A 26,298-nucleotide genomic window follows, 5' to 3' on the forward strand; every position below is an offset into this window, starting at 1 on the left:
TCCGGTGCCATATCATTTTATTACACAGAAGCAACTGAGTAACAGGTGCTTGTAAATGCATCTGTTGTTAGGCTGACTAGAGTGCCTGCACATGTTCTTTGAGCTTCTTTGTGTTTTTAATAACAAATCAGTAAAAAACGCCACAAAATTGTCCCCAATGGCACCAAATCCAATGCAGCTACTACATCCTCTCAAGAAACCAAACATCCCATATTATCCCAAATGACACAGTGGATTCTGCAGTATGCTCTAAATGTCAGCAGAACTCGAATGGACAGCAACATTCCCTCTAATGGACACCCAGGAGAGAGTCAGGTGCTGCCCTGCTCATTAGCAGAGCACCCACAGCGGGCACACAAGTTTTTATTGGTAGTGCACATCCATGAATGACTTGGTGCATGTAATAAAATGTATTCTGCCCATGGATGGAAAAAATTAGAGGAAACACCAGTGGACAGGTTTATTTCCCACAGCAGATGATTCACTGATGGACAGATCATAGCAGATGACTCCATGAAGCGGTGTTATTTTTTTAATGAATATTCCTTGTAGATTTTATAATAAAGCAGCTACCTGGAGGAGCTGCTGTAACGAAGTGTTTAAAAAAAACACAAAAAACACACACACAAACAAAAACAAACTGCAAAACCAAAAAGGAGAGTGGCTGGAGAGTAAAAGGAATAGGCGCTGATGTGGAAAGGAGAAGTTTTCCTTCTCCTCTTCATCAACCCATTGGTGTCTGATGCCTGCCTCACTAGTTCCTTCCATCTTTCCCTGTCCAGTGTGCAACGGCTTAGTTTCTGTAGACTAGCTCCGCAACAATCTACTATACCGTCTACCCATTCTCTGTGGTGTCTGCCTCTCCTGTTCAAACCGTCCATTATGCCAAATACCAGGGTCTTGATTTTTTGTTCGTTGTTCATTCCTAGTGCTCTCTACTTCTTTTTGCTACAGAAGACCAGCAGACAATACGAATAAACGTAACTGTTTGGAGAGACTGCCTCTGAGCAGTGGGTACCTGGACAACAAGGCAGAAGTGTAACAGCTTCTAGAGGAAGCATAATCGCAGGAAATGAAGTGTGCCAACTGGAGTTAATTTACTTATCTCGGTAAATCATCACTCTGTTTTTTAGAAGCACATCTCATCTGTCTTCAATGTTCCATCAGAGCCATGTAGACTAGTGATGGTTTCAGTTACAATACAGTATGAAACGCGTACGTGTCTCACAGAAACTATTTTGTCTGTATAAGCAGCAGGCAGTGGTGCGACCACGCTATTGTACCTGTGTACCTAGATATCCATGAAGCAAATAGAGTTGTTGCTTTGATGGCTGATGTGCTCTCCCATTCCACTGTCCTATTTCCACCTCTGACTTCCACTACACCTGCCTATGGTCCCTGGGGGCAGTGAGGGGTGCAGGTCTAACAAGGAGGCCCACATCTTCCAGCAGCAGAGCCACCATCAGAGACAAATTATAGCATGTATGATGAGGAAGAAGCAGTTAGAACTGCCCTCGTCAGTGATTTTAATGATTAAAAATTCATTTACAGGGTCATAAATGTACAGGTGACTTCACAAACATATAGGCAGATCTCAGCTGTTGCTCTTTAAAGCTCCAATTTTTAATGACATTCACATAAGCAGACCCCTGCCCTTGTAGAGGGCCAGGGTCTGTCTATGTAGAGCTCATGACAGAACACAGACAAGACAAATATGACTTGTATTGCTAGGGAGTGTGTGCAAAACTGCCATTGGAGGTGATAGGAAGGACAGCTGTAAGCAGTAGACTTTTAAACGGATACATTTGAAGAAGGCAGAGGATATCAGGCAAACAAGAAAAGGGAGCCTGTCACCATGGTTACAGGCATGAAGCGTAAGAGAAGTTACAGATCAGTCTTGGGGAAGAAGGGAATTGTAAGGTGAGGGGAACAAGGTGAGCTCGTGGGGGAGGAAGTAAGAACAGAGCTGTAGGTGGGAACAAGATTATGCAGAGCCCTGAGGAGGGATGTTTATTTTTTTCATACATAGATCTGGTCTACAATTAAAAAATGAGATTGACCTACGGATGCAATTTCATGGCCCTGAAATTGCATTTTGCACCCCAAGCACCTGTGTGGACATGACATGGTCAGACGAAGGAGTCCTGTCAACCTAGCTACTGCCCCTCGGAGAGAGGAATTAAACTACATCAACAAAAACCCCTTCTGTCACCACAGGAAGCGTCACCACAGAGTGACAGCAATACAGAAGCAGTACCACAGGCTCTAGTGTCTAATGTAGACATACCCTTAGTTTGTGCAACTTTAAATAAAAATCTTAAATCTGCGCATTATAAAGGTTTCTTCTACTAGAACTGGTTGAATATTGTTAACATATGACACTGATGAGTCTAGAAACAAGTTATTTTCATGTACATATCTTCATTAACTAACCAGTTGTACAGATGGTGGAACAGTATTTGTCAAATTATTTACAACACTGAACTGGCACACTCTGAATGAAACAGGTCTTTGCCCACGAAAGCTTATGCTCCAAAAAATCTGTTCATCTAGAAAGTGCCATGGGACTCTTTTTGTTTTTGGAGATACAGACTAACTCAGCTACTGTCCCTCTGATACCTCCTCCTCTTTTTTTTTTTTTCAAAACGGTCGTTGATGAGTTGTGGAATTCCTCATCTTCTCAAACTGACTTAAAATTTTAATGTATTTAAATGCAGAGCTGGTTAATTTTTCTGATGGAACACTGTGTAGTATGAGAGCTTTACAAATTCTCCATAACACTTACATGTACATTATGTACAGAGAATAACAGAAGTGCAATGTTCCTTTGCCTAGTGTATTCCAGATAACATCACCTTCAAATTTTCAGTGTTTAACACCTTTGCTATAAAATGTTATAGAACTAAATTTCAGATACATGAGCTTAAGAAAAATATTATAAACCTACTCAAAAGAAACAGAGAGAAAGCCGTGCTAGTTTATATACTATCAAAACAAAAAAGCAGTAAAGTAGCACTTTAAAGACTAACAGAATAATTTATTAGGCGATAAGCTTTCGTGGGACAGACCCACTTCTTCAGATCATATCCATACCAGAACAGATGCAAAAGAAAGTTACTAAACCTTTAAGCCTGAAATATGGAAAGCATCTATTCTCTTTTAGCCAGTTTATTCCCTCTGAATTTAGATAATTAGAAATATCCAAGGATTTGTAAAATATGCATCGCTGAGAAGATTTTTCACCAGTACCGTTTCAGTTAAGTAAATTTACTAGTGCTAAGAATTACTATTCAGCCCCTGCAAACCACTTCTGCATATATTTGCAAAAGCCGTAATACAATTATTTTAAAACCAAGTATTTCTCTGTTAATTTATAGTACTGCCTTATCTGCTTATCTCCTATTTAATTATTTGTCCTCTTGACTGAAAAGCATTTATTTATGCTGTTCACTACACTGCATTAGAGCAACGCTTACAGAGGAAAACTCCTCCAAGGTGCTACAATAATAGAAAAAATAAGTAAGTATTAAAAGGAGCACTGTCAACTTATCTCCTTTTGGGTGTGTGTGTTAGTTAAATATTAACACTTGTTCCAGTTGATGAAGCAACTACTAGACATTTAAATAATGTTTCTAAATTAGTTTGAAAAGTATATTAACCCTTTATGTCACCTCTTAGGTAGGTAAGAATAGTGCTTATTTTAGAAATGTGGAATTAATTATTTGATTCTAATTTATATCAGTGTAAAATCATGAGTGATCACAATGGAATTAGATAAGATTAAAATCAGCGAGAAGACAGAATCAAGCCTAGAGAGGTGAGAGCTGAGTGGTGCAAAGGTGAGTATCTTACTTTGGGACTGACTGGCAGAGGTGGTGAGCAACCACTGTTCCCACCGGCTTTAACTGCACCCCTAACAATCAAGCACTCAAGTGTCTGGAATGCAACACTGAAAAATCAGAGTCCATTGGACAATTTTAATCTGTGCGCCTCGCCTAAAGCTAAATCAAATCAGAGTCAAGACTGGGACTCAGGAAAGTGTGGTTTGCAGTCCTGTGCATACTGGTTTGTCAATGAAATATTCAGAGATTTTTTTTTTTAAACCACGACAACCAAATCCATTCCCATGTAATATAAAATAGATTGCAAACTAATCCTGCTTGTGCAAAACTCTGCACACTTGGGTTATATCAACTCACCCCAGAACAAATTCTTCCTTTGGCTTAGGTTTTTTCAGCTTTTTGTTCCCACTCATCCCACTTTGGGAAAAGGCCCAGTTTTCTTCATTCCAGCATCCTTCGTGGTCTGAGGAATTGCCTTTTCCTGAGCTTCGTTTGCCTAGAGAAGAGGAGAAAGATTCTGACTTTCATCATGGAATCTGTGTCACAGGGCCCTGGATTCATGAGGATGTTGCGTATCAAGAGTCACTCAACCATGCAACTTCTGATACTCTGTTGACCGGCTCTTCATGCTTCTGAAAAGGGTTCTGTGCCAACTTAGGTTTCCAAAGGGATAACAAGATTACTTGCTAGTAACTGGATTTACCCACATTTACTACCTTAAAACCTCCCACTTTTGGAGCCTTCTGCTAAGCTGGAGTGAGGAGCTGCAGAGATATAACAAAGGAGAAAAGTTTTCATGGATTTAATCTAAAGCAAAAGTAACCTCAAGTGATCCCTCTTCATTTTAGCTGCTCAGATAACCAGCTTCAATTTGCTGCTCAGAGAAATGCTCTCAAATTTATCTCACTGACAAGGCACATCTCATATTTTAAACTCAAATTCATCTTTCTATTCAAATTCAAGGTTACCTTATGGATTATCATCACCCACTTTTAACAATGGAGATGCCAAATTTGGATCCTCATGACACAGGATGGTATCCCTACTCCTTTTCAGTGAGCATTGTTAACAGAAACCTTCCTCTATTATTCTGGTTGCGTACTTTCTCTGAGGACCAGCATGTGTATCAGAAAGTGGTGCGAGATATATCTACCTTTTCAAGGATTTCAGAGCTATGCCAAGAGACCAACAGTGGATTTTTTCATAGTGGAAACTCGTGTTTCAGTATAGCTGTTCACAGTTACATAAAAATGTAAGCCCTGCACAAACCCCCAGATTGGTCTGTTAACACAGGCATTTCTAAAGTGAAATGTGATTCAAAGACTGCTTTCTGAAATCAGATCTGCAGTAAAGGGAAGGGAAAATATCTACTAATTGAGACAAATAAATCACTGGTTGCATTACAAGCCTGCACTTCATTTATGGCAGACAGAGATGTTATTCAAACACAAGTTAATTAAGATCTTTCATTTAATTTTTCTCTCCCTCTGCAAATAAACATGACAAAAATAACCTACCTCTGTCCACATTTGCACGCAGAGATGTAAGCATGCCCTCTGACACCAGAGTCTTATAGAGAGCACCTTTGCAAGATCGCTCTGATTTCCTGGAGCCACAGGTTTCAATCTTTTTATTACCATCACTATCTGCTGTTTTGACCTGTCCAGATAAACTCTGTGGTACCACATCCTCTGTCGGGGTCAATGGTTCTGTTTTTATATCATCTGGTACCTCACATGGCGCCTCCTTATTGGCTGTAATATTAAGAAAGTCAGGAGGCTTTGATTCTTTGGTGGTCTCCAAGGATTTTTCCTTTGACATTCTCTTCTCTTTTGATTTCACTTTTTTCTTTGGTGACTTTGCGTCTAGCACACCTCCCTTCGTGCTCGAAGCAGGGCGGACCTTCTTACGGGGGATTTCAACAAGTCTCTCAGCGCCCCAGTCGCCCTTAGCCACTGCTTCAATAGTGTAAATGACGCTTTCGATGTCCGACTCAGAGGACTGCCTTTTTTTACAAGCCTTCTTGGGGTTGGACTTGTCACTTGTGTGCCGGTCCAGCTTATTTTTCTTCTTCTTCTTTTTTATCTTTTCTGGTTTGCTCAGCCCTAGGGGATTAAAGTCAACAAGTAAAAGCTCTGGAAAAGGGCATGTGAGATCCTCTGCACTGGTGCTTTTATTTATCTCTGAAGTACTGCTATCTGGTGCCAGATCAGTAAAGTGGCTGCATTTTGTACCATTCTCCAGCTCCTCAGTTTTTGTCTTTTCATCGACTTGATATTTCGCTGTCTCAGATTCTTCCCCTTTTACTTCCTGCGAGTCCTTCACTTTCACCTTCTCTGACTCTTCTACTTTCATTTCCTCTGGAGCTCCTACTTTCACATCCACCGATGGTTCCACTCTCACCTTCCCAGGTTCTTTCACTTTTACCGCCTCCGATGCAATGCACATCTAAAGGTTTGAAATAACCAGACAATCACCAGCAATTAAATGCTGCTATCATTCAATGTATTTATTCTGATTAACAGAAATGCTAGAAAGTGGCACTTATCTAAAGCTTGATTAGGAAAGCAGGCCCCCACCCATTCACTACAGTACTTATAAAAGGCAGCCAGTCAAGGTAGTACGCTGTATAATCTCCAGGGCTGAAAGAAGGATACCTGAATCTGGGTGTGGATGCCCATGACATACTGTAAAACTACACAAGAAGCGCCCTGAACACTGGGGGTACAGTTCAAAATAACCTAGCATCAGTAAACCAGGTAACATACAAGCTATTCTACCCTTTCCTTAAAGTTCTGGTTCCTCCTTTCAAATGCCAGGGAATGAGGAATGTAACCACATTTTGATACTGTGATTTTTCTCTTTATTCAATTTGCAAACTAAACCAAAATAAGGCCTTTATATTTATATTACATACCACAGAAAAATCGTCAAAATCACAGACCTCTTCAACACAGGAAGGAAGTGTTACTGCCTGGGAGGCAACCCTCCTGGTGACACCAGTAATCCCTCTAGTCACCCACAGAACAGCTATCCTCATGGATGAATTCAGTGCAAGATTCTCCTAAGTGCTCTCCCATTGGTCCTCAGCAGTGACTGAGGGATCAGCACAAGTTAGTTCACATTTGCCATGCCTCGGCTTCTCTGCTGAGACCGAGAACAGGGGTAATCACAAGTGTCACGCCAGCTTCCTTTGAGAAGATGGACAAAACTTAAGAAAAACACAATCAAATTAAAAACAACCAACCACTAACTCCTTCAACAGAGGCCACCAAAAGCACTACTTGATGATAATATCTTCTGACTTGTGCTGCATTTTAGCCATCGGCATAGATGTCTCTTTACCTAGTACTAATTTACAAATTCCCTCAGCTCTTCTGTCACAATTTTCTTTTTCTCATCCATCTTTTTTAATCACACAATCTGCTATTTTACCCACTTTACTGTTCAATAGGTCCATTTAGTTGAACTGGTAGAATTTAGAGATCCTTTGAGTGATAATTTTTTAAATAATAATAATAATACTGAAATACTTATCTCACATGTTCAGATTGGCTACAAGGAAGACACCATCTAAAGCAATCCTGTAATAATCTGTCATAACTTGTTTATTAAAATAAACTGAAATTTTCCAAGTCCCTTACAAGGCTTGGAAAATCTCATATCTTAAAAAATATCCTGTTAATGTGACCACAAGTCCACTTTTAACCCTGTTCTCTGCTCTGTACCTTTGCTTCCAAAGCTTGAAACCTAGCGAGCAGAGAATACTTTGGACTGCTTTAGCTGAGTGGCTAAGAAAGGGAATTTGGGTATTGTAGGCTATAAATTAACTCACGGCATGTGAGACAATTTGTATGGTTTGCAGGGGGGGGACTTTTAATGTTTCCACAAGGGGGCCATTCACTGCAACTACTTCCAGAAGGACAGTCTGATGTCAGTTGCAAAGTATCACAACAAAGTTCCTTCAAAAGTCACACCTACATACATGTATTTATCACTTTAAAATAGCAATCTGCATGAGAGTGGAGTGGAAATAAACAGAAGCGACTGGAGCCTTCTAAAATATATTTGCAATGACAATGCCCTGATCTGAATAAAACCCCAGAAGTGTTCATTTAAAATAATTTGGATACAAACCAGATAAGCCCTTTACCATCACAGCTTCTGACTTTTTAACTGTTAATTTAATAGCATCAGAGCCTGTGCGTTAATGGTTAGTTGAGGGAAATCTTGACTCTTGGCACCCAAGTGATAATTAGTATTGTTGTTTATAGAAGCATAAATAATGACTGTGCCACAGTTCTGACTACTGGACTCGGGCAATTAGCATTATTAGCTTCTCCTCCCCACTGCACCAGTGGTAATTAATCACCAGTATTTTAATATTACCTCTGCCAATTGAAACAACGCTGACGTCCCACACTGTTTTGTTAAGTCAGGGGGGGCTGAATGGGATGTACTTGAAGAAATCTTAAGCAAAAACAAAGACAAAAAAAATTACTTCATCAATACATCATTCCTGTATGTTGAGTGTAAAATTTTTTTACAAAGATGAATTTTCCTCCAGCAGCACATTCATAGAAGTCCATATTGTGAAACAAGGTTTCATTCATGGTACAGCCAAAGGACTCATTGCTTCTGACAGACAAGACTCTAGTGCCCTCAAAGAGCAGGTCACTGGAATACCAAAGAGTTATTTTCTACTTCTGCATTCTCTACAGGTTGAACCTCTCTAATCCAGCACTCTATTATCTGGCAACATCCATCATCTGGCATGTTAGTTAGTTAGCTGGATGACCACTTATCATGGGTGTGGCCAAGTTTCTTGCGATCCCATAAAGTTTGTTTACAGCCACCAGTCCTGGCTCTCAGTATTCCATGCTGTTATTTAGCTGTAATTTACCCCTAGAAGACTTCGAAGAGTCCAGTAAGCAACAGAAGTGCTAGTAATATGCTAGGTAATATTGACCTCACACGATCCAGCAAATGCGTTCATCCAACACTGGTCAAATCCCTGGGGTGAAAGAGGTTCAACCTGTATTATTCAGGGCATCATTTAGGAGTAGGCTGACATAAAGGATGGGTTCTCTTGCTTCTGCACATTGACGTAGCTCGACTGGCTACTTAGATTCAGTGGAATTGCTCCAGTTTACACCAGTAAGAATCTAGCCGCAACGGTTTCTAAATGTGCCTTTCACCTTGTATCAGTTTAGTGCTCATCTTTAGTACTTCAGGCAGCCTGAGTAAGACATGTTGAGGAAAACTCCAAAACAAAACCACTTTCTAAAACATATTCTAGCACCAACACAAGCATCCCAAAATTATCCCTCCACATTACTGCAAAGCAACTATTTTCACACTCCAAGAACTTTGACACTCCCAGTTAGGCTTGACACCAGCCTCACAATGAGGGAAAGGGATGCACTGCTGCCTCTGGGCAGTGAGGTGCAGAACCTGGGGGGGAAGGGAGGTAAAGCTCCTACTGTCAAGCAACTCTCTACCCGCCCCCCCTTTGATCCTTCCCTCTAACCCTACTGGAGCCGTGAGAATTACTCTATGGGGACCACTCCCTCCAATCACTACCAGAGAAGGAAGAGAGACAGACAGACCAAAAATCTCCTACTTGAGGTCAATACCCTTGAGGAGGTTTCATCTTTTTGCATAATCTCCTAACCACTCAAAATTGATCTTCCGTAGCCCTGATCTGTCAGCTGCTGGAGCTGCACTACTCATAAACCATCTCCAGAGTTGTCAGCTACCTGTAGCAGAACCAGACTACCTGTACTGAGTCAGGGAGATGCTGCAAAGGTTCCCTGCCCTCCTTTAGACTGGCAACAGGATAGAGAGCGACTGTGTAGAGATGCTGGTCTCTGTGGAACCCAGCTGAGCTGCAGGGCCATAGCCTTCCAAGCAGACGCCAGATTGTACCCTTAAAGTAGTTGCTTCAACCACTTCTCCTGCTTGTACTAAGATATTTGGCCCACTTTTAAATACATTTGTGGTACTATACTCATAATACTAACCAAAAAAATCATCTAAAAGAACAGACAAAGTCATGAGTTTGATTCTAATGAATACAAATAAAAAAAAGCAGGTTGACGGGGGAAGGATTCAGGTATGGTCAAACTTGGGCTACTCCTTGGGCTCAGACTACACTGTAACCCAGACATCATGTATGGTGTGACTGAGAGGACTAGGCATCCTCTCCCCGCAGCCCAGAGTCTGGTGATAGGTTCCCAGTGTTCAGGGCTCACTCTGGGCTGGGAACAGGGAAGCCTGCTCCTCTCTAGCTCACAGCACAAGTTTAGGTTATGATGGTGCCATGCAAATGCCTGACAAATGAACTTGTACCGCTGGGGTTCACTCTAGGTGTGTCAGGACACCTTCAAAAATAATGGCTCATCCAGTAGTAATTACAGTTAAAAAATTCAGAAGTTAAAATGGACTCTATCATATTTTATGGGTCCAAATGGGATCAGGTGTCACAGAGAATACAAAACCAAAACCATATTAAAAAACAAAAACAAACAAACAAAAAAAAAACCCCTATGGGAGTTTTTCACAGTCTAGTTCGGCTTGGTCCCAGCCTCATCCACGGCAGACCAGCAATGCTCCCACCCGACCAGCTAGAAATCAGATGGCCTTGTCTACCTGGCTGACTCAGGAGACAGTTAACTCCCAGGAAGATGACCTGGAGGAGGACTGAGGAGAACTGCACTAGGGAGTCCAGCAACCCCTGTGACTGGCCCTGGAAAATGGGAGAGTCCCAGAGGGGAAAAGCCCTGAGCGTCAGCTCTGTACGAGAGTGGGCAAGAACGGACTGTGGAGCCCAGACAATAAAAAATACACACTTAGTTTGTCTCTAGCAGCTCACTGGGTGGCACTCAGAAAGATGACTGCCCGGGCCATAGGTCACATGATGTGATGACATCATTAATTCATCCAGAAGGGGTTTATTAGAGGAGTGGGTGAGGGAGGTTCTGTGACCTGCCATATGCAGGGCAGACTAGATGATCCCTTCTGATGCTTAAGTCCATAAGAGCTTCTTCAGAAAACCCTACTGGAGAAACCAGAGGCAAGGTGCATAGTACAGTCATGACCATGAAGGCAGAGCATTCAGTCTGGCCCAGACACAGCTAATATGGTACGTTTTAAGAAGGATGCATGCGGAATGTTTGCCATGTTTCTATTAATTTGAGTTGGAGCCTGTACATTACACTTCTTTTGTATAGTAAATTAGGGTATGGGGGACCTACCTTAATAGTCATCAATCATGAGAAAGCTTCTGGATGTATTTGTTTCAAACACAAGTTTCTGATCACCAAATTCCCTCTCCTTTCCTGCTTCAGCTGTACTACAATGCTGCGCTTGTGTGGGCAAACATATGGGCTTGCCTATGACCCTAAGGATTTGCTTCAGAAGAGGTGTCACGCCTTCAGCCAGTGGTGACATGCCAACACCAGGCCTGACTGAACAGTGTTACTTCAGTGCCATGTTGGTGAAACCCCAGGGAATCTGACCCAGTATTATCAGAGTGGTACAACATTAAGATCAAGTATCGAGTGCTGCCTAATGAGCAAAGGAAGGAGATAGCTCACCACATCACTAGACTTCACTAGCTTTTTTTTGTTTGTTTTCAAAGCTGCAAAGATCGCATCCCCTCACAGACAACTAGCTCCTGCTAACCGTGATCACACTACCATGCACTCTGCTGGCCATGTTGCACACACACACACACTAACGAACTCTGCTGGAGCCTGGGGACCGCCTAAAGAACAAGGCAAATCTCTTTTTTCCGCTCATGCACGTTTGCTTAGAATTTACCTGTCTAGTATCCTTATTTGCTAAACAAGAAGGCAAAAAGTGTTACTGTTATGCAGTCAGGGGGCGGGGGAGGGGGTAAGAATCCACTCTATGGCTACGTCTACACTAGCCCCAAACTTCGAAATGGCCATGTAAATGGCTATTTCGAAGTTTACTAATGAAGCGCTGAAATGCATATTCAGCGCCTCATTAGCATGCGGGCAGCCGCGGAACTTCGAAATTGACACGGTTCGTCCCAACAGGGCTCCTTTTCTAAAGGACCCCGCCAACTTCGAAGTCCCCTTATTCCTGTGAGCAGATGGGAATAAGGGGACTTCGAAGTAGGCGGAGTCCTTTCAAAAAGGAGCCCCGTCGGGATGAGCCGCGCAGCGGCGAGGTGTGCCAACTTCGAAGTCCTGCGGCCGCCCGCATGCTAATGAGGTGCTGAATATGCATTTCAGTGCTTCATTAGTAAACTTCGAAATGGCCATTTACATGGCCATTTCAAAGTTTAGGACTAATGTAGACATGGCCTATGTAGGTCCACATTAGAGATTTTTGCAGTGCTTCCAGATTATACATTTCTGTCCAGCTCAATGAGTAGTGCAGTGCCACTGGGCGAGTGTCAGCGAACCATTCTATCCATTGAAATCTGGAAGTTGTAGCCTTGTGTCATAAACAAAAATAATTAATGATCAGTATGCTGAAATGTTCCCTTTGCCTTATTTATCTCAGGAAACTCAGCACACCTCCTGTAATTTGTAGATCATTAACATATTAAAAACAATATCCAAGCCACACTTCAGGAGCGTGGGGTCTCCTATCAGCAACAAACAACTTCACATTTCATATGGGTCAAGGACCTCCAGCTGAGTCTGGAACACCTTAATCCCAGTTAATTTATTCACCATGGCCAAATACACCATAATTTTAATCTTGAATATTGATTGCAGCTCACACCCTTCATATAGACTTTCATATTCTCCAAAACTTGCTTCTTGCTTCCTATATTGGGCCAGTCTAGGAAAGCGTCCCCTAACTGTAAGTCCTATTCAAGTCACATACTAAACAATAATATTTTGATATGGAACACCTATGAAAATTTTCTTCCAAAAAATTGCCAGACCCCAAAACCAACCCAAAACAACCCCCCACCACCACCCAGCAAAAACAAAATGAAGTAATTTAATCGGGTATCATAGCCATGAAGCAGTAACATTGTATCTGATTTTAACAATACAAGATACAGACCATCAGTGTATGATATGAAAGAAAAGTGCCAGATGCTTGTGGCACACCTGTGAGTTGTTCACAGAACACCAGTGTTCTGTAGAACATAATTTAAGGAACTCTGATCTATATCTTCTCTTGCTTTAGCTGTTGTCCTGAATGGTGTTTTTTTGTCCAAGTTCTGCTACGACTTCTCTAGGGCAGGGATTGTATCCTGCTTTCTTAGGGACCATGTACGTATACACCACAAAAGGTAAATGTTAGATACTCCCAATGAAAACATCATTATTTGAGTTACTAATCAAACTACCTTTTTCCCCCCTTTATTGTTAAAGCTAAGCTGGTGCTAGACTAACTTGCGTAACCCACGTGTTTTGTAAAAACAAGCACACGCATTCAAATACATCAAGGTGCTGGCAGGCCTCTTACCTCTGCCAGCTGGAAGAGGGCTGACTTCCCACAGTGCTTCACAGGCTCAGGACTCCCCAGTTGTGAAGTATTTGAAGAGATCTACATTTTGAAGAAACAGAAAAGAGCATATTTCAAGATCACTGGGGAGAAGAGAGGGGGGAAAAAAGCTGACTGACTCCTCATGTCTCTTGCCATATTGCACACAGTCAGTATAAACAAAGGGCACATGAGTTCTCCAGGGACCCAAGGTTGGAAAGCACCTCTGTTCAGAAAGCAGGGTGCTGCAGTTTCATGAATGTCAACAGGAGAGAAGAATGTACCTAAAACTTTTTCCTGAATCAGAACCTAGGTGAGTAAACACAATTTTACTGGATTTATAACTTCCATAGGTGACTTATGTTGTGTATGTAGGCTTTTCTACATACCTTGTCTTCTGCAACTGCCTAAAAGACCAGAAAAAATAAATCTGTTACTTAGGAAAGGCAGGCTATTTTCTACAGAATAAATTTGTGCTGGAAACTTTGGCGAACATTTCTGTGTGGTTACTTGAAGCAGAGGGTTATTGGAGATGGGTGCAGACTTCAGTGTCTTCCTTTACAAGTTAAACAAAAGTTTCAGTAAGTTTTCAGGACAAATGAGGTCTTATTTGTCGTCTAACGCAGATACTACTATTCTTGCCTTAAGCAGCTGCCGAGTGAGCCACTTCACAGAAGTACCTTAATCTGCCTACTGCCAAAGATGGCACAGCAAAGAGAGCATGTTAACCAAACAGCACTCAAACTGCAGGAAGCATCAACATAGCAGTGCACTGTTATGCCGACCTTGGCTTTGTAGCATTAAATGGGATTGTTTGCAGTGAGAGCCCTATCCCTTGACACCAGCTTTTCAGGGCACAGATGCTCCTGAGACACTTTCTTTGTTACACACAGATTTATATTCCAATCTTTTGGGATATTCAAGACCACTCTAATTTTTACTTGCAGGCTAGACCAAGTGTGAGCCAACTTTTTACGATGGGCCCCACTTTTCTTCCCAGCTATTAGCATCTTCTCCTCATCCTGCAACTCATCTAATGTAATTCAAACTGTCAGAAATTTCAGTTACGTTCATATGAAAAACAAACCCTTTTGGCACGTGCAAGAAAATAAGTCTGTAGAATGCAAAAACTTTATTAATCGGTATATAACTGTGACTGCACACACACAAAAACAGTAACAGATTACGTCATTTTGATGAGATGGATGAGCCTGAGTCTTAGCAGCTGATTATACTGTGCCCCCCTTATGAAACTTCATGCCACCCTCTTGGCGCTCTCCTGGGCTAGAGCATCCCTGGATGCAATGCATTTTAAATTAAAAATTTCCTTTGGAATAGATTACTTTATTTTGCAGTTTCAAGGGCTACGCAGGAACTACATTTTACTGCCATTCATTCAGCATAGACCTATGTTTGAAATACACTGGAACATTATTGCTGTTTAATGTTTATTAATAGTTACTACTTCTAGTGCAGTAGCTCCTAGTGCTCCAGTCAAAACTAGGCTTCTGTTGTGTGAGGAACTATATCGCCATGGTCCATGCTCCAAAGAGCTTCCTGTCTAAAACTCCAATCCTACAATGAGCTCCACAGAAGTTGCCCCTCTATGTCCACAGAGCCTGACTACAGTCATGAGTGAGTGTCCTCACTCACTGATCCTCCTGCACATATTAAGGCTCTGATTCTGGAAGCCAATTTCTTTCATTTCTATTCTATAACAACTTACTTCATAAAAATACAGACCACCATGCAGATCTTCTCAATTCAATACCAAAGCTACACAGTGGTCCGGAAAAGTAACTCCATGTTGCCAGAACCAAACATGAACTCATGCAGAGGCATGTTCTGTTTTTTTGACACCACAAATGCAAACCAAATGACGTGGAAATACATAATAAAATTATGAGATGGACATTCACCACCAAATGACCACAAAGCTATTACACTTTTACAAGCTGGGAGGAGAAGTCACATATTACCTTAGAGTGAAATACACTCAGCAGCTGGTAAGAGCAAACTGCTGGAATCACAGCAAGCTCAGAATTCACCTGAGAGAAGATGTTTGTTGGGCTTGGGAGGTGACACAATGATCAATCAGTTCCCAGTAATGATGACATATGTTACTCTCTTCTAGTTAAAAGCAATCTTCTAGTTTTAACAAATTATCAGCATCTATGACGGCCTGCTAATCTCCATTACCTTCAAGCACGAACGGTTAATTCTTGCATTCATGGCTGGCTTCTAAACCCACCAAAAACATTTATAATTTTTAGGATCATGTTACCATCTCAGAGCTCTTTTACAAGAATTGCCAATATATTAGCTACTATTTATGGCCTGGGTTGCATGCTATGCCATAGCATACATTTTTTTGTTCCTTATGGGATATGTGATAACTCAAGCATTTAGTAAACTGTTAAGTCCTTAAATAACACTAATACTATATGCATATTTGTATACTTTATATAATGATGAAGGAAGATTATGGCTTTACCCTAAATTTGGGAAAGAGGTGAAAGAGTGCACAACCATTGGATATACAAATATCATGCTGTTAGGTCAAACTCTCCTTTGCAGGCATTTTGCCTTGAACTGCTAGATTTAATATTTTGGGAAAAATAAAATGTAAAGAGTCTATTGCATCTGGGTGAGAGAACTCCTTCCCAAGATATTGCATACCCTGACGGCACCTAGGGCGTGGGAATAAAAAGAGAAATTATACACTGCTGCAACAAAAATATTATTTCCACTTGCTTTGACGTTAGTCTAGAAAAAAATCTCTAATAGAGTAGCTAAAAGAAGAGTAGGCTCTTTGAGCTGACTGGTGATTTTATTGCCACCATTCCTTGGAAACATTTTCTTTGTTTAATAAAAGATGAGAACCGAGTTAAGTAAACCCAAGAGGAACGTGCAATTCTTCATTACACAGTGTTCATCACCATCTGTTCTCATTTGACAAACAGATACTCAGTAGGCCTTGAAAGAAAGAGTTTCCATCTGCTTTGTTCCCCTCACACAGAAAAGAGAAGAGCAGCCAGCAACACGTAACCAGACAGCTCTCCAAACAACAAGTGCACCTCAGACCATTGCTCACTGACCAAACTCTGGCCTAGCTCACAGTCTTCTGTGGAAAAACCCCAGAGAGGAGAGGGACAAAATTTTAAACTCATCAAGCCATCAGGACCACTACAGGGTGAGCAGGGGCCAAGGTGCTTAACTCAATGCAATCCTCAGATCTGTGGGACTTTCCTATGGATTTTCAAACATCTCTATAGCACCTGCAGGCATATCCAGACACTCTGCACTATGCCAAGGGCTCCTGTCCCTCTGCTGTGGCCCGTCAAGAATGGGCAAGCCTCATTAGCCATATTACCAGTTTTACTGGCAAAAATATAGCACTGGGTGAAAACATGAAGGTGAAAGGCATACTGGGACTCTCAGGAAGAAAGAATGCCATGGTACATAATGAGCCATCTCTGAGTGACAGGGGAATTCTATTCCTGGGGCAAAGTATGGCCATTATAAGTGACCCATCTACTTGATGTGATCGCTCTTTTCACAAAAGAGTCAGTCTTATCCGCTCTGCTGTGAAGGGAATAAAGAGAAAGGGAACATATGAGGAACACCCAGTCAGAACAAAAAGCTGTCTGGGATGGCTGCCAAGAAACCCCAGGCGCATCATCTCACAATGCAATTCACATCATTTCACAGAACTAATTCTGCTACTGGTTAAATACCTACTTTCACTCTGTTTTTTTTTAAGTGGCACTGTACATTGCTCTTTGCGGTATGCTGTAAACTGCTCATCCCAACTCAGCTTATTAATGGCAGCAATGCATTAATAGACCGGGAACCATAAGAAATGGCAGAGCAAGGAACGGGACTTTTGCCAAAAGCGACAAAGATGTCCTCTGTGAATGAAAGTCCCGTAGCAGAAACAAGCAGAAACAGGGCCAAGAGCAGAAAGAAGGGATTAAATCATAGCATTGGAAGGGACCCTGAGAGGGCATCAGCTAAATAACTGATGAAGACACTGAACAGTGATCATCTCCTAACTGATCCCTGAAGAACCCCACTCATTATGCCCTTCCACTATGACTGTGAACCACTGATAACTATTCTCTGGGAATGGTTAGCTAACCAGTTATGCACCCACCTTTTAGTGGCCACACCTAGGTTGTACTTCTCTAGTTCGTTAATGAGGTCATGAAAGACTATATCAAATGCTTTACTCAAGTCTAGGGTGGATATGGGGGCGTCTGGGGTAGAGGTAGTACCTTTGACTCTCCGGCAGCTGCGCCTTTTCAGGCGGACAGAAGCACTAGTTCTCACCCACCACTCAGCTCTCACTGTTGGCTCCTAGCAGCTGTTGTGCATTACAGCGACGCCATCCCCTGGGCAACTGTGTCAGCTCGCAGGCGAAACACAGTGAGGGGGGTCTGGTCTGTCTCACATACTGACCTTACAAAGGGATTTGTTCCTTTTCCCTTCTAATGCCCAGTCTCAACGGCGGACCAGGAGGTGTGGTGCTCCAAATCGACAACTCCTGTGAAGGCGGAGGAAGACGCCCCACTGCCTTGTGGGTTATCCTGGGAAGGAGCAAGGCTAAGGGAGTAAACCCTGACAGAAAATCCGGAGGGGAGTCCTAAGGCGGTTCTGTGCCAACTTCTGGCACTGTCCCGGCAACTCCTGCAGCTGAGCTGGTACCAAATGTGGAGGTTATCCTCTCCTTTGGATTATATCAATAAAGCTGAGGGGGGGGGGGGGGCTGGTGTTTGGGCAGCCCAGGGTCTCCATAATAATTGCCCAGGCTCGCACCTGGAGAGGTACTCCAGCATCGCTTAACAGCGTTGAACCAACACGGGAGGCAACAGATACCAGGTTACATATGCAGCAGATGTAGCAAGGACTGTCACTCGCGTGTGGGCCTCCACAGTCACAGTCAACGCTGCAAATGACGATCTTAAATGGAGTTACGAAGGGCACAATCCATAGTCTACTCAGACTGAAGGATAACTTGGAACTCAAGTCTAGGTATCTCATATTTACTGCTTGCCCTTTATCCACAAGGCTTGTTATCCCATCAAAGAAAAAGTATCAGGTTAGTTTAACATGATTTGTTCTTGACAAATCCATGCTGACTGTTACTTATCACCTAATCTTCTCGATACAATATCATAAACCCTTGATTTTACAGATCCCAATTTAGCAGACTTTAGGAACAATGGACACCCCCTATTGTTCATGAAGTCCCCTGGGGGCTGTAAAATCCTAAAAAATCCTAAATTCCTGCCCCCCATTCCAAATAAAGGGACTTAGCACTGCTGCGTCCTGGAGGATCCATCTCCACTGGAGCCGCCACACGCTTCTCCCACCAGGGTCGAGGCGCGTACTTGGGTAGACAGCACTTGCATATGCGCCCTAGCCCCACCCCTAGTGGGTGGAGCGCGTGGCAGCAGCAGCTCCTCCAGGCTGTGAGGTGGGCCCTGCAGCCATGCATGATGGGGGGGGGCATGCCTCTAGCTGCATACAGTGGGGCACCTCCAGTTGTACGCAGCGGGTGGGGTCATAACAATGAAGAGGGGCCCAGCGGGTCCTCTAGCGGTGGCAGCAGCAACTCTGGTAAGTGGCAGGGTTTTTTTTTTGTTTTGTTTTGTTTTGGGTTTTTTTTTGGTGGGGGATGACCTGAGGCTGCAGGACCCAGTGGAGCAGTAAACCCTCACATTCAATAGTCTTTCGGTAATAAAAGACAACCCTCCCCACCATTAGTCCATTAAATGGAGGATTTACTGTATACCTCGTCGTCTATAAGGGGCCACAGCAGTTCTCTTTGTTTTTGTGTTACGTACCTATTCACCATCAATCTTCTAGGTGAAAATGAAACAAAGAAGTCATTAGGCACCTCTGCCATTTCTACATTTTCAGTTACTGTTTTGTCCTTTTTATTGAAACATGGGCTTACCCTGCCCTTGGTCTTCCTCTTGCTTCTAATATATTTGTAGAATGTTTTCCTGTTACCTTTTATGTTTCTAATTTGAGCTCACCTTGTGCCTTAGCCTAATTTTGCCCCTACATGCTTTTGTTATTTGTTTACATTCATCCTTTGTGATTTAACCTAGTTTCCGCTTTTGGTAGGGCTCCTTTCGATGTTTAGATCTTTCAAGATCTCCTGGTTGATCCAGGGTTGTCTTTTGCCATCCTTCTTATCTTTCTCATGCAGTGGAATAGTTTGCTCTTAAATCTTTAACAATATCTCTTCGAAATTGTGCCAACTGTCTTCTATTGTTTTTCCTCTTGGGCTTGCTTTCCTTGAGATCTTCTCTACCAATTCTCTCGGCTTGTCTACACTATCACCCTCCTTCAAAGGGAGGATGGTAATTAGAGTGTCTGGAGTTTACTAATTCATTAAGCAAATTCCACCCGCCCCCCCGCAGCAACTTTGAAGTTTTACACTTTGAAGTACTGGCTCGCAACTAGCTGCAGCTCACCCACTGATACTTTGAAGTTGCCCCGGCACTCTGAAGTACCAGCAGGTGAGCCGCGGCTAGACGTGAGCCAGTAGTAAACTCCCAACTTCATCAGTAAACTCCCAACACCCTAATTACCATCCTTCTTTCGAAGGAAGTTGGTAGCGTAGACACAACCTCTGAGTCTGCTCAAGTCTGCCCTCTTGAACCCCTTTGTCTTTACAATGCTGTTGTCCCACCAACCAGTGAACTCTACCATTTCAGGATCACTTTCACCAAAGCTATCTTCTGCTTTCAAGTTCTCAACCAGAGATCATACAGATTGCTGTGCATTCACCCCTGGAACTACCTGAATGAACCCAGCTGCATACCACCTCCCTGACTGCTGTGACCCGAGATGTTAGTCACTGCAATTCACATTGCAATGATGTTGGCATGACATTAGGGTAACACAAAGGAAGACACAAGGCTGGATTATACCCAAGCCCATATGAGCACAAAGGATAAGGAGTAGGGAATACAAAGATTCCTGGATCCCATAAAGCATCCCGGTGCAAGCCAGGCAAAAATCTCAATTCTTATGCTCAAAGAACAGACAAAACAAATAGCTAGCTCCACAAGCAATACTAGACTCTCAAAAACAGACTGGAAGAAGATGGGACCATATTATTAAATATATTCAACATATTGCTGCAGATGATGCCACTCTGTTAAAATTATCCAGAGGTCACCATCATGCCCAGATTCAAGTACACATGGCGGGGGGTGGGGTGGGGGGGGAACCAAACTCTTAAGCCATATATCCAAGGTATCTTGGGATGCACCATCTACTATATATTATTTTCTAGTCCACTATGGCATTACGTGGCTTTGTAATGTTGAAATTTGTTTCTTCCATGCCTCTCTACGTCTATGTATGCTCCCTGCTTGTTGTGGCAGCTATCATTGTGCAAGTTCCTATAGTTCTAACAAAGGAAGCACATGCCACTACTGTGGATCAACCTCTGTTTGTTGCCTCCCTTGATAGAAATTAAGAGGCCCTCTGAAATGAAAATCTGGTAGTTCTTCAGTATGGAAAAAATGCGGAACATCCCTGATTCCACTACTTTTGTACTTGGGGGTCCTAGTGCATTACAGCTGTTAGAAGAGCAAACCTGGATCAGTGATTTCTATGCAAATGTTCTTCTCAAGCGGAAGACAAATCAATTCTGTTTTGATGATGGGAATTTACGGCTGGTTCCTTTTGTGTCTACTGATATGAACATCTCGTGTGACCACATGCTTTGCACTGCAACTTTGAGTCTCTCTCTCTCGAGAAGGAGACATGCAGGGAGGAGGAGACACGTATCTTATCTGGATATTCTGTCTCTGCACAGCGGCAGAGAACAGGGCAGGGTAACTTAGGTGGAAGGACTCAGCTGCTTCCAGAACAGGGTGCAGGAGTTACCAGATGTGCTCATTAGCTACCCTGAGATTATAGCAAGTATTTTCATTGTGGTCACTGCACCTCACAGATCATGCCCTCATCAGTCTCTGAAAGCCAAGTAAACTAGAATGGAAAAGCAACAGAGAGAAAGCCATGCTAGCCTATATACTATCAAAACAAAAAGGCTGTCTAGTAGAACTTTAACAGAATAATTTATTAGGTGATGAGCTTCTGTGGGACAGACCCACTACTAGAATGGAAAAGGTGGGGAAAGGTTACAGATGAGTTAAAAACAGCCCAGAGAACTCAGTAGCTGATGAATACAGGACCAAAAGATGGGCCACGCCCCTGTTCTTGTGTTACTCTGAATATGGACCCAAGCTATTCAAGGTTTATTTACTAGGGAAGGATAATGTTTGGTCCACCACAGAATGTTTTGTGGGCCTAAAGAGAGAGATGGGAGGGCAGGATATGTTATCCTGAGATGCTACAGAGTCTGTGGAATTAAATTTAGCTGTTACCTAACTACTGTAAACTGGGATTCTGTCTCTGTCAGAGAGAGAGCGAGCGCGCGTGTCTGCATAAGCAGGGTAACACTTCAGCACAGAGAAACTCAGTTGGCGGAAGAAGGAGAGTGTATAGTCATATAGAATATCATCTGTAGGTCTCCACTCCCCCATTTTGCTTGCAAAGGTGGATCAGTCATAATTAACAATTTGTGTTCCTCTCTCCCACTTACAAAGCAAAACAATTAAGTTATTATACCTCTGCGAACTGAAACAGTGCTGAGTCCTCAGTTTGTTTTGCAGCCACTGAGACATCAGGCTGTGACGGGCTTGAAGAGAGCTGGAGGGAAACACAATTATTTTGTATATAATTATCACTAACTTCAACAATTGCATTTCTTATACCAAACATAAAAGACTCCCTTTTTCCAACACCTCGCAGATAACTGTATTGTACAGTACTTAATTTTCCTAAGAGACTAACCTACGGTAATCTGTGAGGAGTACTTATGTCATTTTCACTCTTAAAACCACCATGAGGATAAATATTACATAATGATTTTAGCTTTTACTAGTTCAAGAAATAGTCAAAATAGCAAAATAATAATAAAAAAAAAGAACCCAAAAGTACCACTTTGTGTACTAGAGTTCTGTGAAAGGTGTCTCTCATTGCAGTGTGCCGGCATTTATAAAGCATAATATACAAATTTGTTAGAATCATAGAATTCTAGGTCTAGAAGGGACCTCAGGAGGTCATCTAGTCCAGCCCCCTACCTAAAGCGGGATCAACCCCAACTAAAACATCCCAGCCATGACTATGTCAAGCTGGGACTTAAAAACCTCTAGGGATGGAGTTCCACCACCTCTCTTGGTAACACATTCCAGTGCTTCACCACCCTCCTGGTGAAATAGCTTTTCCTAATATACAACCTACACCCCTTCCTCTAACTTGAGACCATTGCTCCTTGTTCTGTTGTCTGTCACCGCTAAGAACAGTCATCTCTCCATCCCCTTTAGCGCACCCTTTCAGGAAGTTGAAGGCTGCTATCAAATCACCCCTCAGTCTTCTTGTCTGCAAACTAAGTAAGCCCAAATCCCTCAGCATCTTCTCATAAGTCAGTTGATCCAGCCCCTTAATCATTTTCGTTGCCCTCTGCTGAATCTGCTTCAATGCATCCACATACTTTCTATACTGGGGAGCCCAGAACTGGATGCAATATTCCAGATATGGCCTCACCCTGCTGAGTAAAGGGGAATAATAATTTCTCTAGATCTGCTTCAAATGCTTCTCCTAATACACCCCAATACATGGTTAGCCTTCTTGGCTACAAGGGCACACTGTTGACTCATATCCAGCCTCTCATCCACTATAATCCCCTTTTCTGCTGCACTGCTACTTAGCCAGTCAGTCCCCAGCCTGTAACAGTGTTTGGGATTCTTCCATCCCAAGTGCAGGACTCTGCATTTCTCCTTGTTGAACCTCATCAATTTTCTTTTGGCCCAATCCTCCAATTTCTCTAGGTCACTCTGGACTCTATCCCTCCCCTCCCATATATCTACCCGATCCCCTACCTTAGCATCATCTGCAAATTTGCTGAGGGTGCAATCCACCCCCTCAGCCAGGTCATTAATAAAGATGTTGAATAGCACTAGCCCTAGAACCGATCACTGAGACACTCCACTTGAAACCAACCGCAAACCAGACACTGACCCATTGGGACTGTCTGTCAAGCCAGATTTCTATCCATCTTACAGTTCATGTATCCAATCCATACTTCCTAAACTTATGGGTAAGAATGTTGTGGGAAACTGTATCAAAAGCTTTGCTAAATCCAAGGTATATCAGACTTATTGATTTTCACATGTCCACAGAGCCAGTTACCTCATCATAGATGCTAATCAGATTGGTTAGGTATGACTTGCCCTTGGTGAATCCATGTTGGCTACTTTTGATCACTTTCCCCTCTTCAAGTGCTCCAAAATGGATTCCTTGAGGATCCTCTCCATTATTTTTCCAGGGACTGAGGTAAGGCTGACCAGTCTACAGTTCCCTGGATCGTCCTCCTTTCCTTTTTAAAGATGGGCGCTACGTTTACCTTCTTCCATTCATCTGGAATCTCTCCTTATCTCCACGATCAGCTTTTCCTGCATCATCTGTCACTAGGTTATGTCCCTCATCTACTAATAATAGCTCTACACCCTCTCTGATCGCACTCCTACTGTTAACATGCTTGTAGAAACCCTTCTTGTTACCCATCACATTCCCTGCTGGTTGCAGTTCCAATTGTGCTTTCACTTTCCTGATTACTCCCTGGTATTCTCCAGCAATATACTCACACTCCTCCGTAATCATCTGTTCAAGTTTCCACTTCTTATACGCATGCTTTTTGAGTCTGAGCTTTCCAAGGATTTCCCTAGTAAGCCAAGCTGGTTGCCTACCATGTTTGCTTTTCTTACTGTTCATCGGCATGGTTTGTTCCTGTGCCTTCAGTAAGAGTTCTCTAAAACACTGCCAGTTCTGCTGCACTCCTCTCCCCTTCATATCTGTTTCCCAAGGGGTCCTGCCCATCAGTTGTCTCAGGGAGTTGAAGTCTGCTCTTCTGAAATCAAGCGCCTGTACATTACTGCTCACCCTCCTTCTTTTTGTCAGGATCCTGAAATCTACCATCTCATGGTCGCTGCAGCCAAAGTTGCCATCCACTTCTATTTCTCCTATTAGCTGTTCCCTGTTTGTGAGCCACAGGGCACGCTGCGCATGGCCCCTGGTTGGTTCCTTTAGCACTTGTACCAGGAAGTTAGCCCCAGCATTCTCCAAAAACTTCCTGGATTGTCTGTGTGCTGCTGTATGTGTCTCCAAACAAATGCCTGGGTGATTAAAATCTCCCATGAGAACCAGGGTCTGGTGATCTGGAAGCCTCTCTTAGTTGTCTGATGAAATCCTCATTTACCTGATCTGGTGGTCTATAGCAGACAACAACCACACCATCACCTCTGTTGCTTCCACCTCTGAGCTTAACCCTAAGACTCTCAACTGGCTTTTCTTCCTCCATATACTGGAGCTCTGAGCAAATCATACTGCTCTCTTACATACAGTGCAACAACAACTCCTTTTTTCCCCTGCCTGTCCTTCCTACACAGTTTATACGCTTAAATGACTGTGCTCCACTTATGAGTCATACCACCAAGGCTCCGCTATTCTAAGCACCTTATACTACTTTGACTATACCAGGGCCTCTAATTCTTCCTATTTGCTTCCCAGGCTTCTTGCATTTGTGTACAAACACCTTAGACAGTTAGCTGATAGGTCTATCTTCTCCCTTTGAATCCAGGGTCCTCTTTTGTTGTTTCTTTTTCCTTCCCCACTTACCTCAGGGCTTGTGTCACCATCCCCCGACAAACGTAGTTTAAAGTCCTCTTCACTACCTAGTTTAAAGTCCTCCTCACTAGATTTGCAAGCCTGCCTGCAAAGATGCTCTTTCATCTCTTTGTTCGGTGGATCCCATCTCTTCCTAGAAATTCTTATTCCTGAAACAGAATCCCATGGTCGAAGAAATCAATGCACTCTCTCTGACACCACCTGCACAACCACACATTTACCTTCGTGATTCGACGATCTCTTCCTTCACTGGGGAGGATGGATGAGAACACTACTTGCCCCCCATATTCCTTAATCCTTCTTCCCAGAGCTATGTAATCCACAGTGACCTGTTCAAGGCTGTCCTTGGCTGTGTCATGAGCTCCTACATGGAGGAGTAGGAGGGGATAATAATCCAGAGGTTTGATGATTTTTTGGAAGAGACTCTGTCACACATTCCATGCAATTCTAGCTCCTGATAAGCTTCCCAGGATTCCAGGTCTGGACGGCAGATGGATGACTCCGTCCCTCTTTGGAGGGAGTCCCCTACCACCACCACCCGTCGTCTTCTCTTAGGTGTGGTGGTCGTAGAATCCCCATCCCTAGGTCTACACCTCCCATGTCTTCCAGTCAGTGGGGTCTTCTGATCCCTTCCCTGTGAGATTTCTGCCACAGCGTTCTCCAATGAATCACCCACGTAGAGAGCCTGAAAGTGGTTGCTTACCTCCAACGGAATTAGAGATACCTCAACTGGCTTTCTTCTCCTCAAGGTTACATGCTTGCAGTTTTCTTCCTTGTTTAGCACTGCCTTTGCTAGATGCTCAGCCTGTTGCGCCTGTATGTAAAGTGTATGGATGTAGACATCACAACAGCTGCAGAAAATCAAAGCGAGGCACTGGATAAATTCCAGTAGATGGAGATGCTGCACTTTATATTTGTATGGTGTGAGTCAGTCATTCACAGAGGGAATCAATGTCAGATAAACATTAGGTTTGTATAGCAATTTATTTTCTACTACCATATACGCCTGTAATGCGACCAAAAGCATGTTTTAATTTCCAAGAATATTAAGGTAGGCCAATAAATAGGCATCTTACATGAAGCATACGTGAGTAGCTTCCAGCTTGCTCATCTACCAAAAGATGGATGCGGTGGTAGATGGACACTTTAGTTGGTCATTTGATGAGGAAAACCCAATCAACTTTAGTGGTAGGTCACAGGT

The 26,298-nt window shown here is 42.8% G+C and overlaps 1 protein-coding gene across 2 annotated transcripts in view; it reads right to left on the reverse strand.

Moving 5' to 3' along the window:
- BBX (BBX high mobility group box domain containing) overlaps positions 1-26,298 on the reverse strand; it is a 209,667-nt gene that overhangs the window by 47,391 nt on the left and 135,978 nt on the right. For both annotated transcript variants that reach the window (XM_074998974.1, XM_074998983.1), the window contains 6 exons: positions 25,801-25,911; positions 21,981-22,061; positions 13,305-13,385; positions 8,232-8,312; positions 5,360-6,290; positions 4,200-4,338 (listed from right to left, as the gene is read on the reverse strand). In XM_074998974.1, the coding sequence (XP_074855075.1) occupies positions 4,200-4,338; positions 5,360-6,290; positions 8,232-8,312; positions 13,305-13,385; positions 21,981-22,061; positions 25,801-25,911 (1,424 nt within the window). The remainder of the gene's footprint in view (positions 1-4,199; positions 4,339-5,359; positions 6,291-8,231; positions 8,313-13,304; positions 13,386-21,980; positions 22,062-25,800; positions 25,912-26,298) is intronic.

This window comes from Carettochelys insculpta, chromosome 1 (genome assembly GCF_033958435.1).
Source record: "Carettochelys insculpta isolate YL-2023 chromosome 1, ASM3395843v1, whole genome shotgun sequence".
NCBI lineage: Eukaryota > Metazoa > Chordata > Testudines > Carettochelyidae > Carettochelys > Carettochelys insculpta.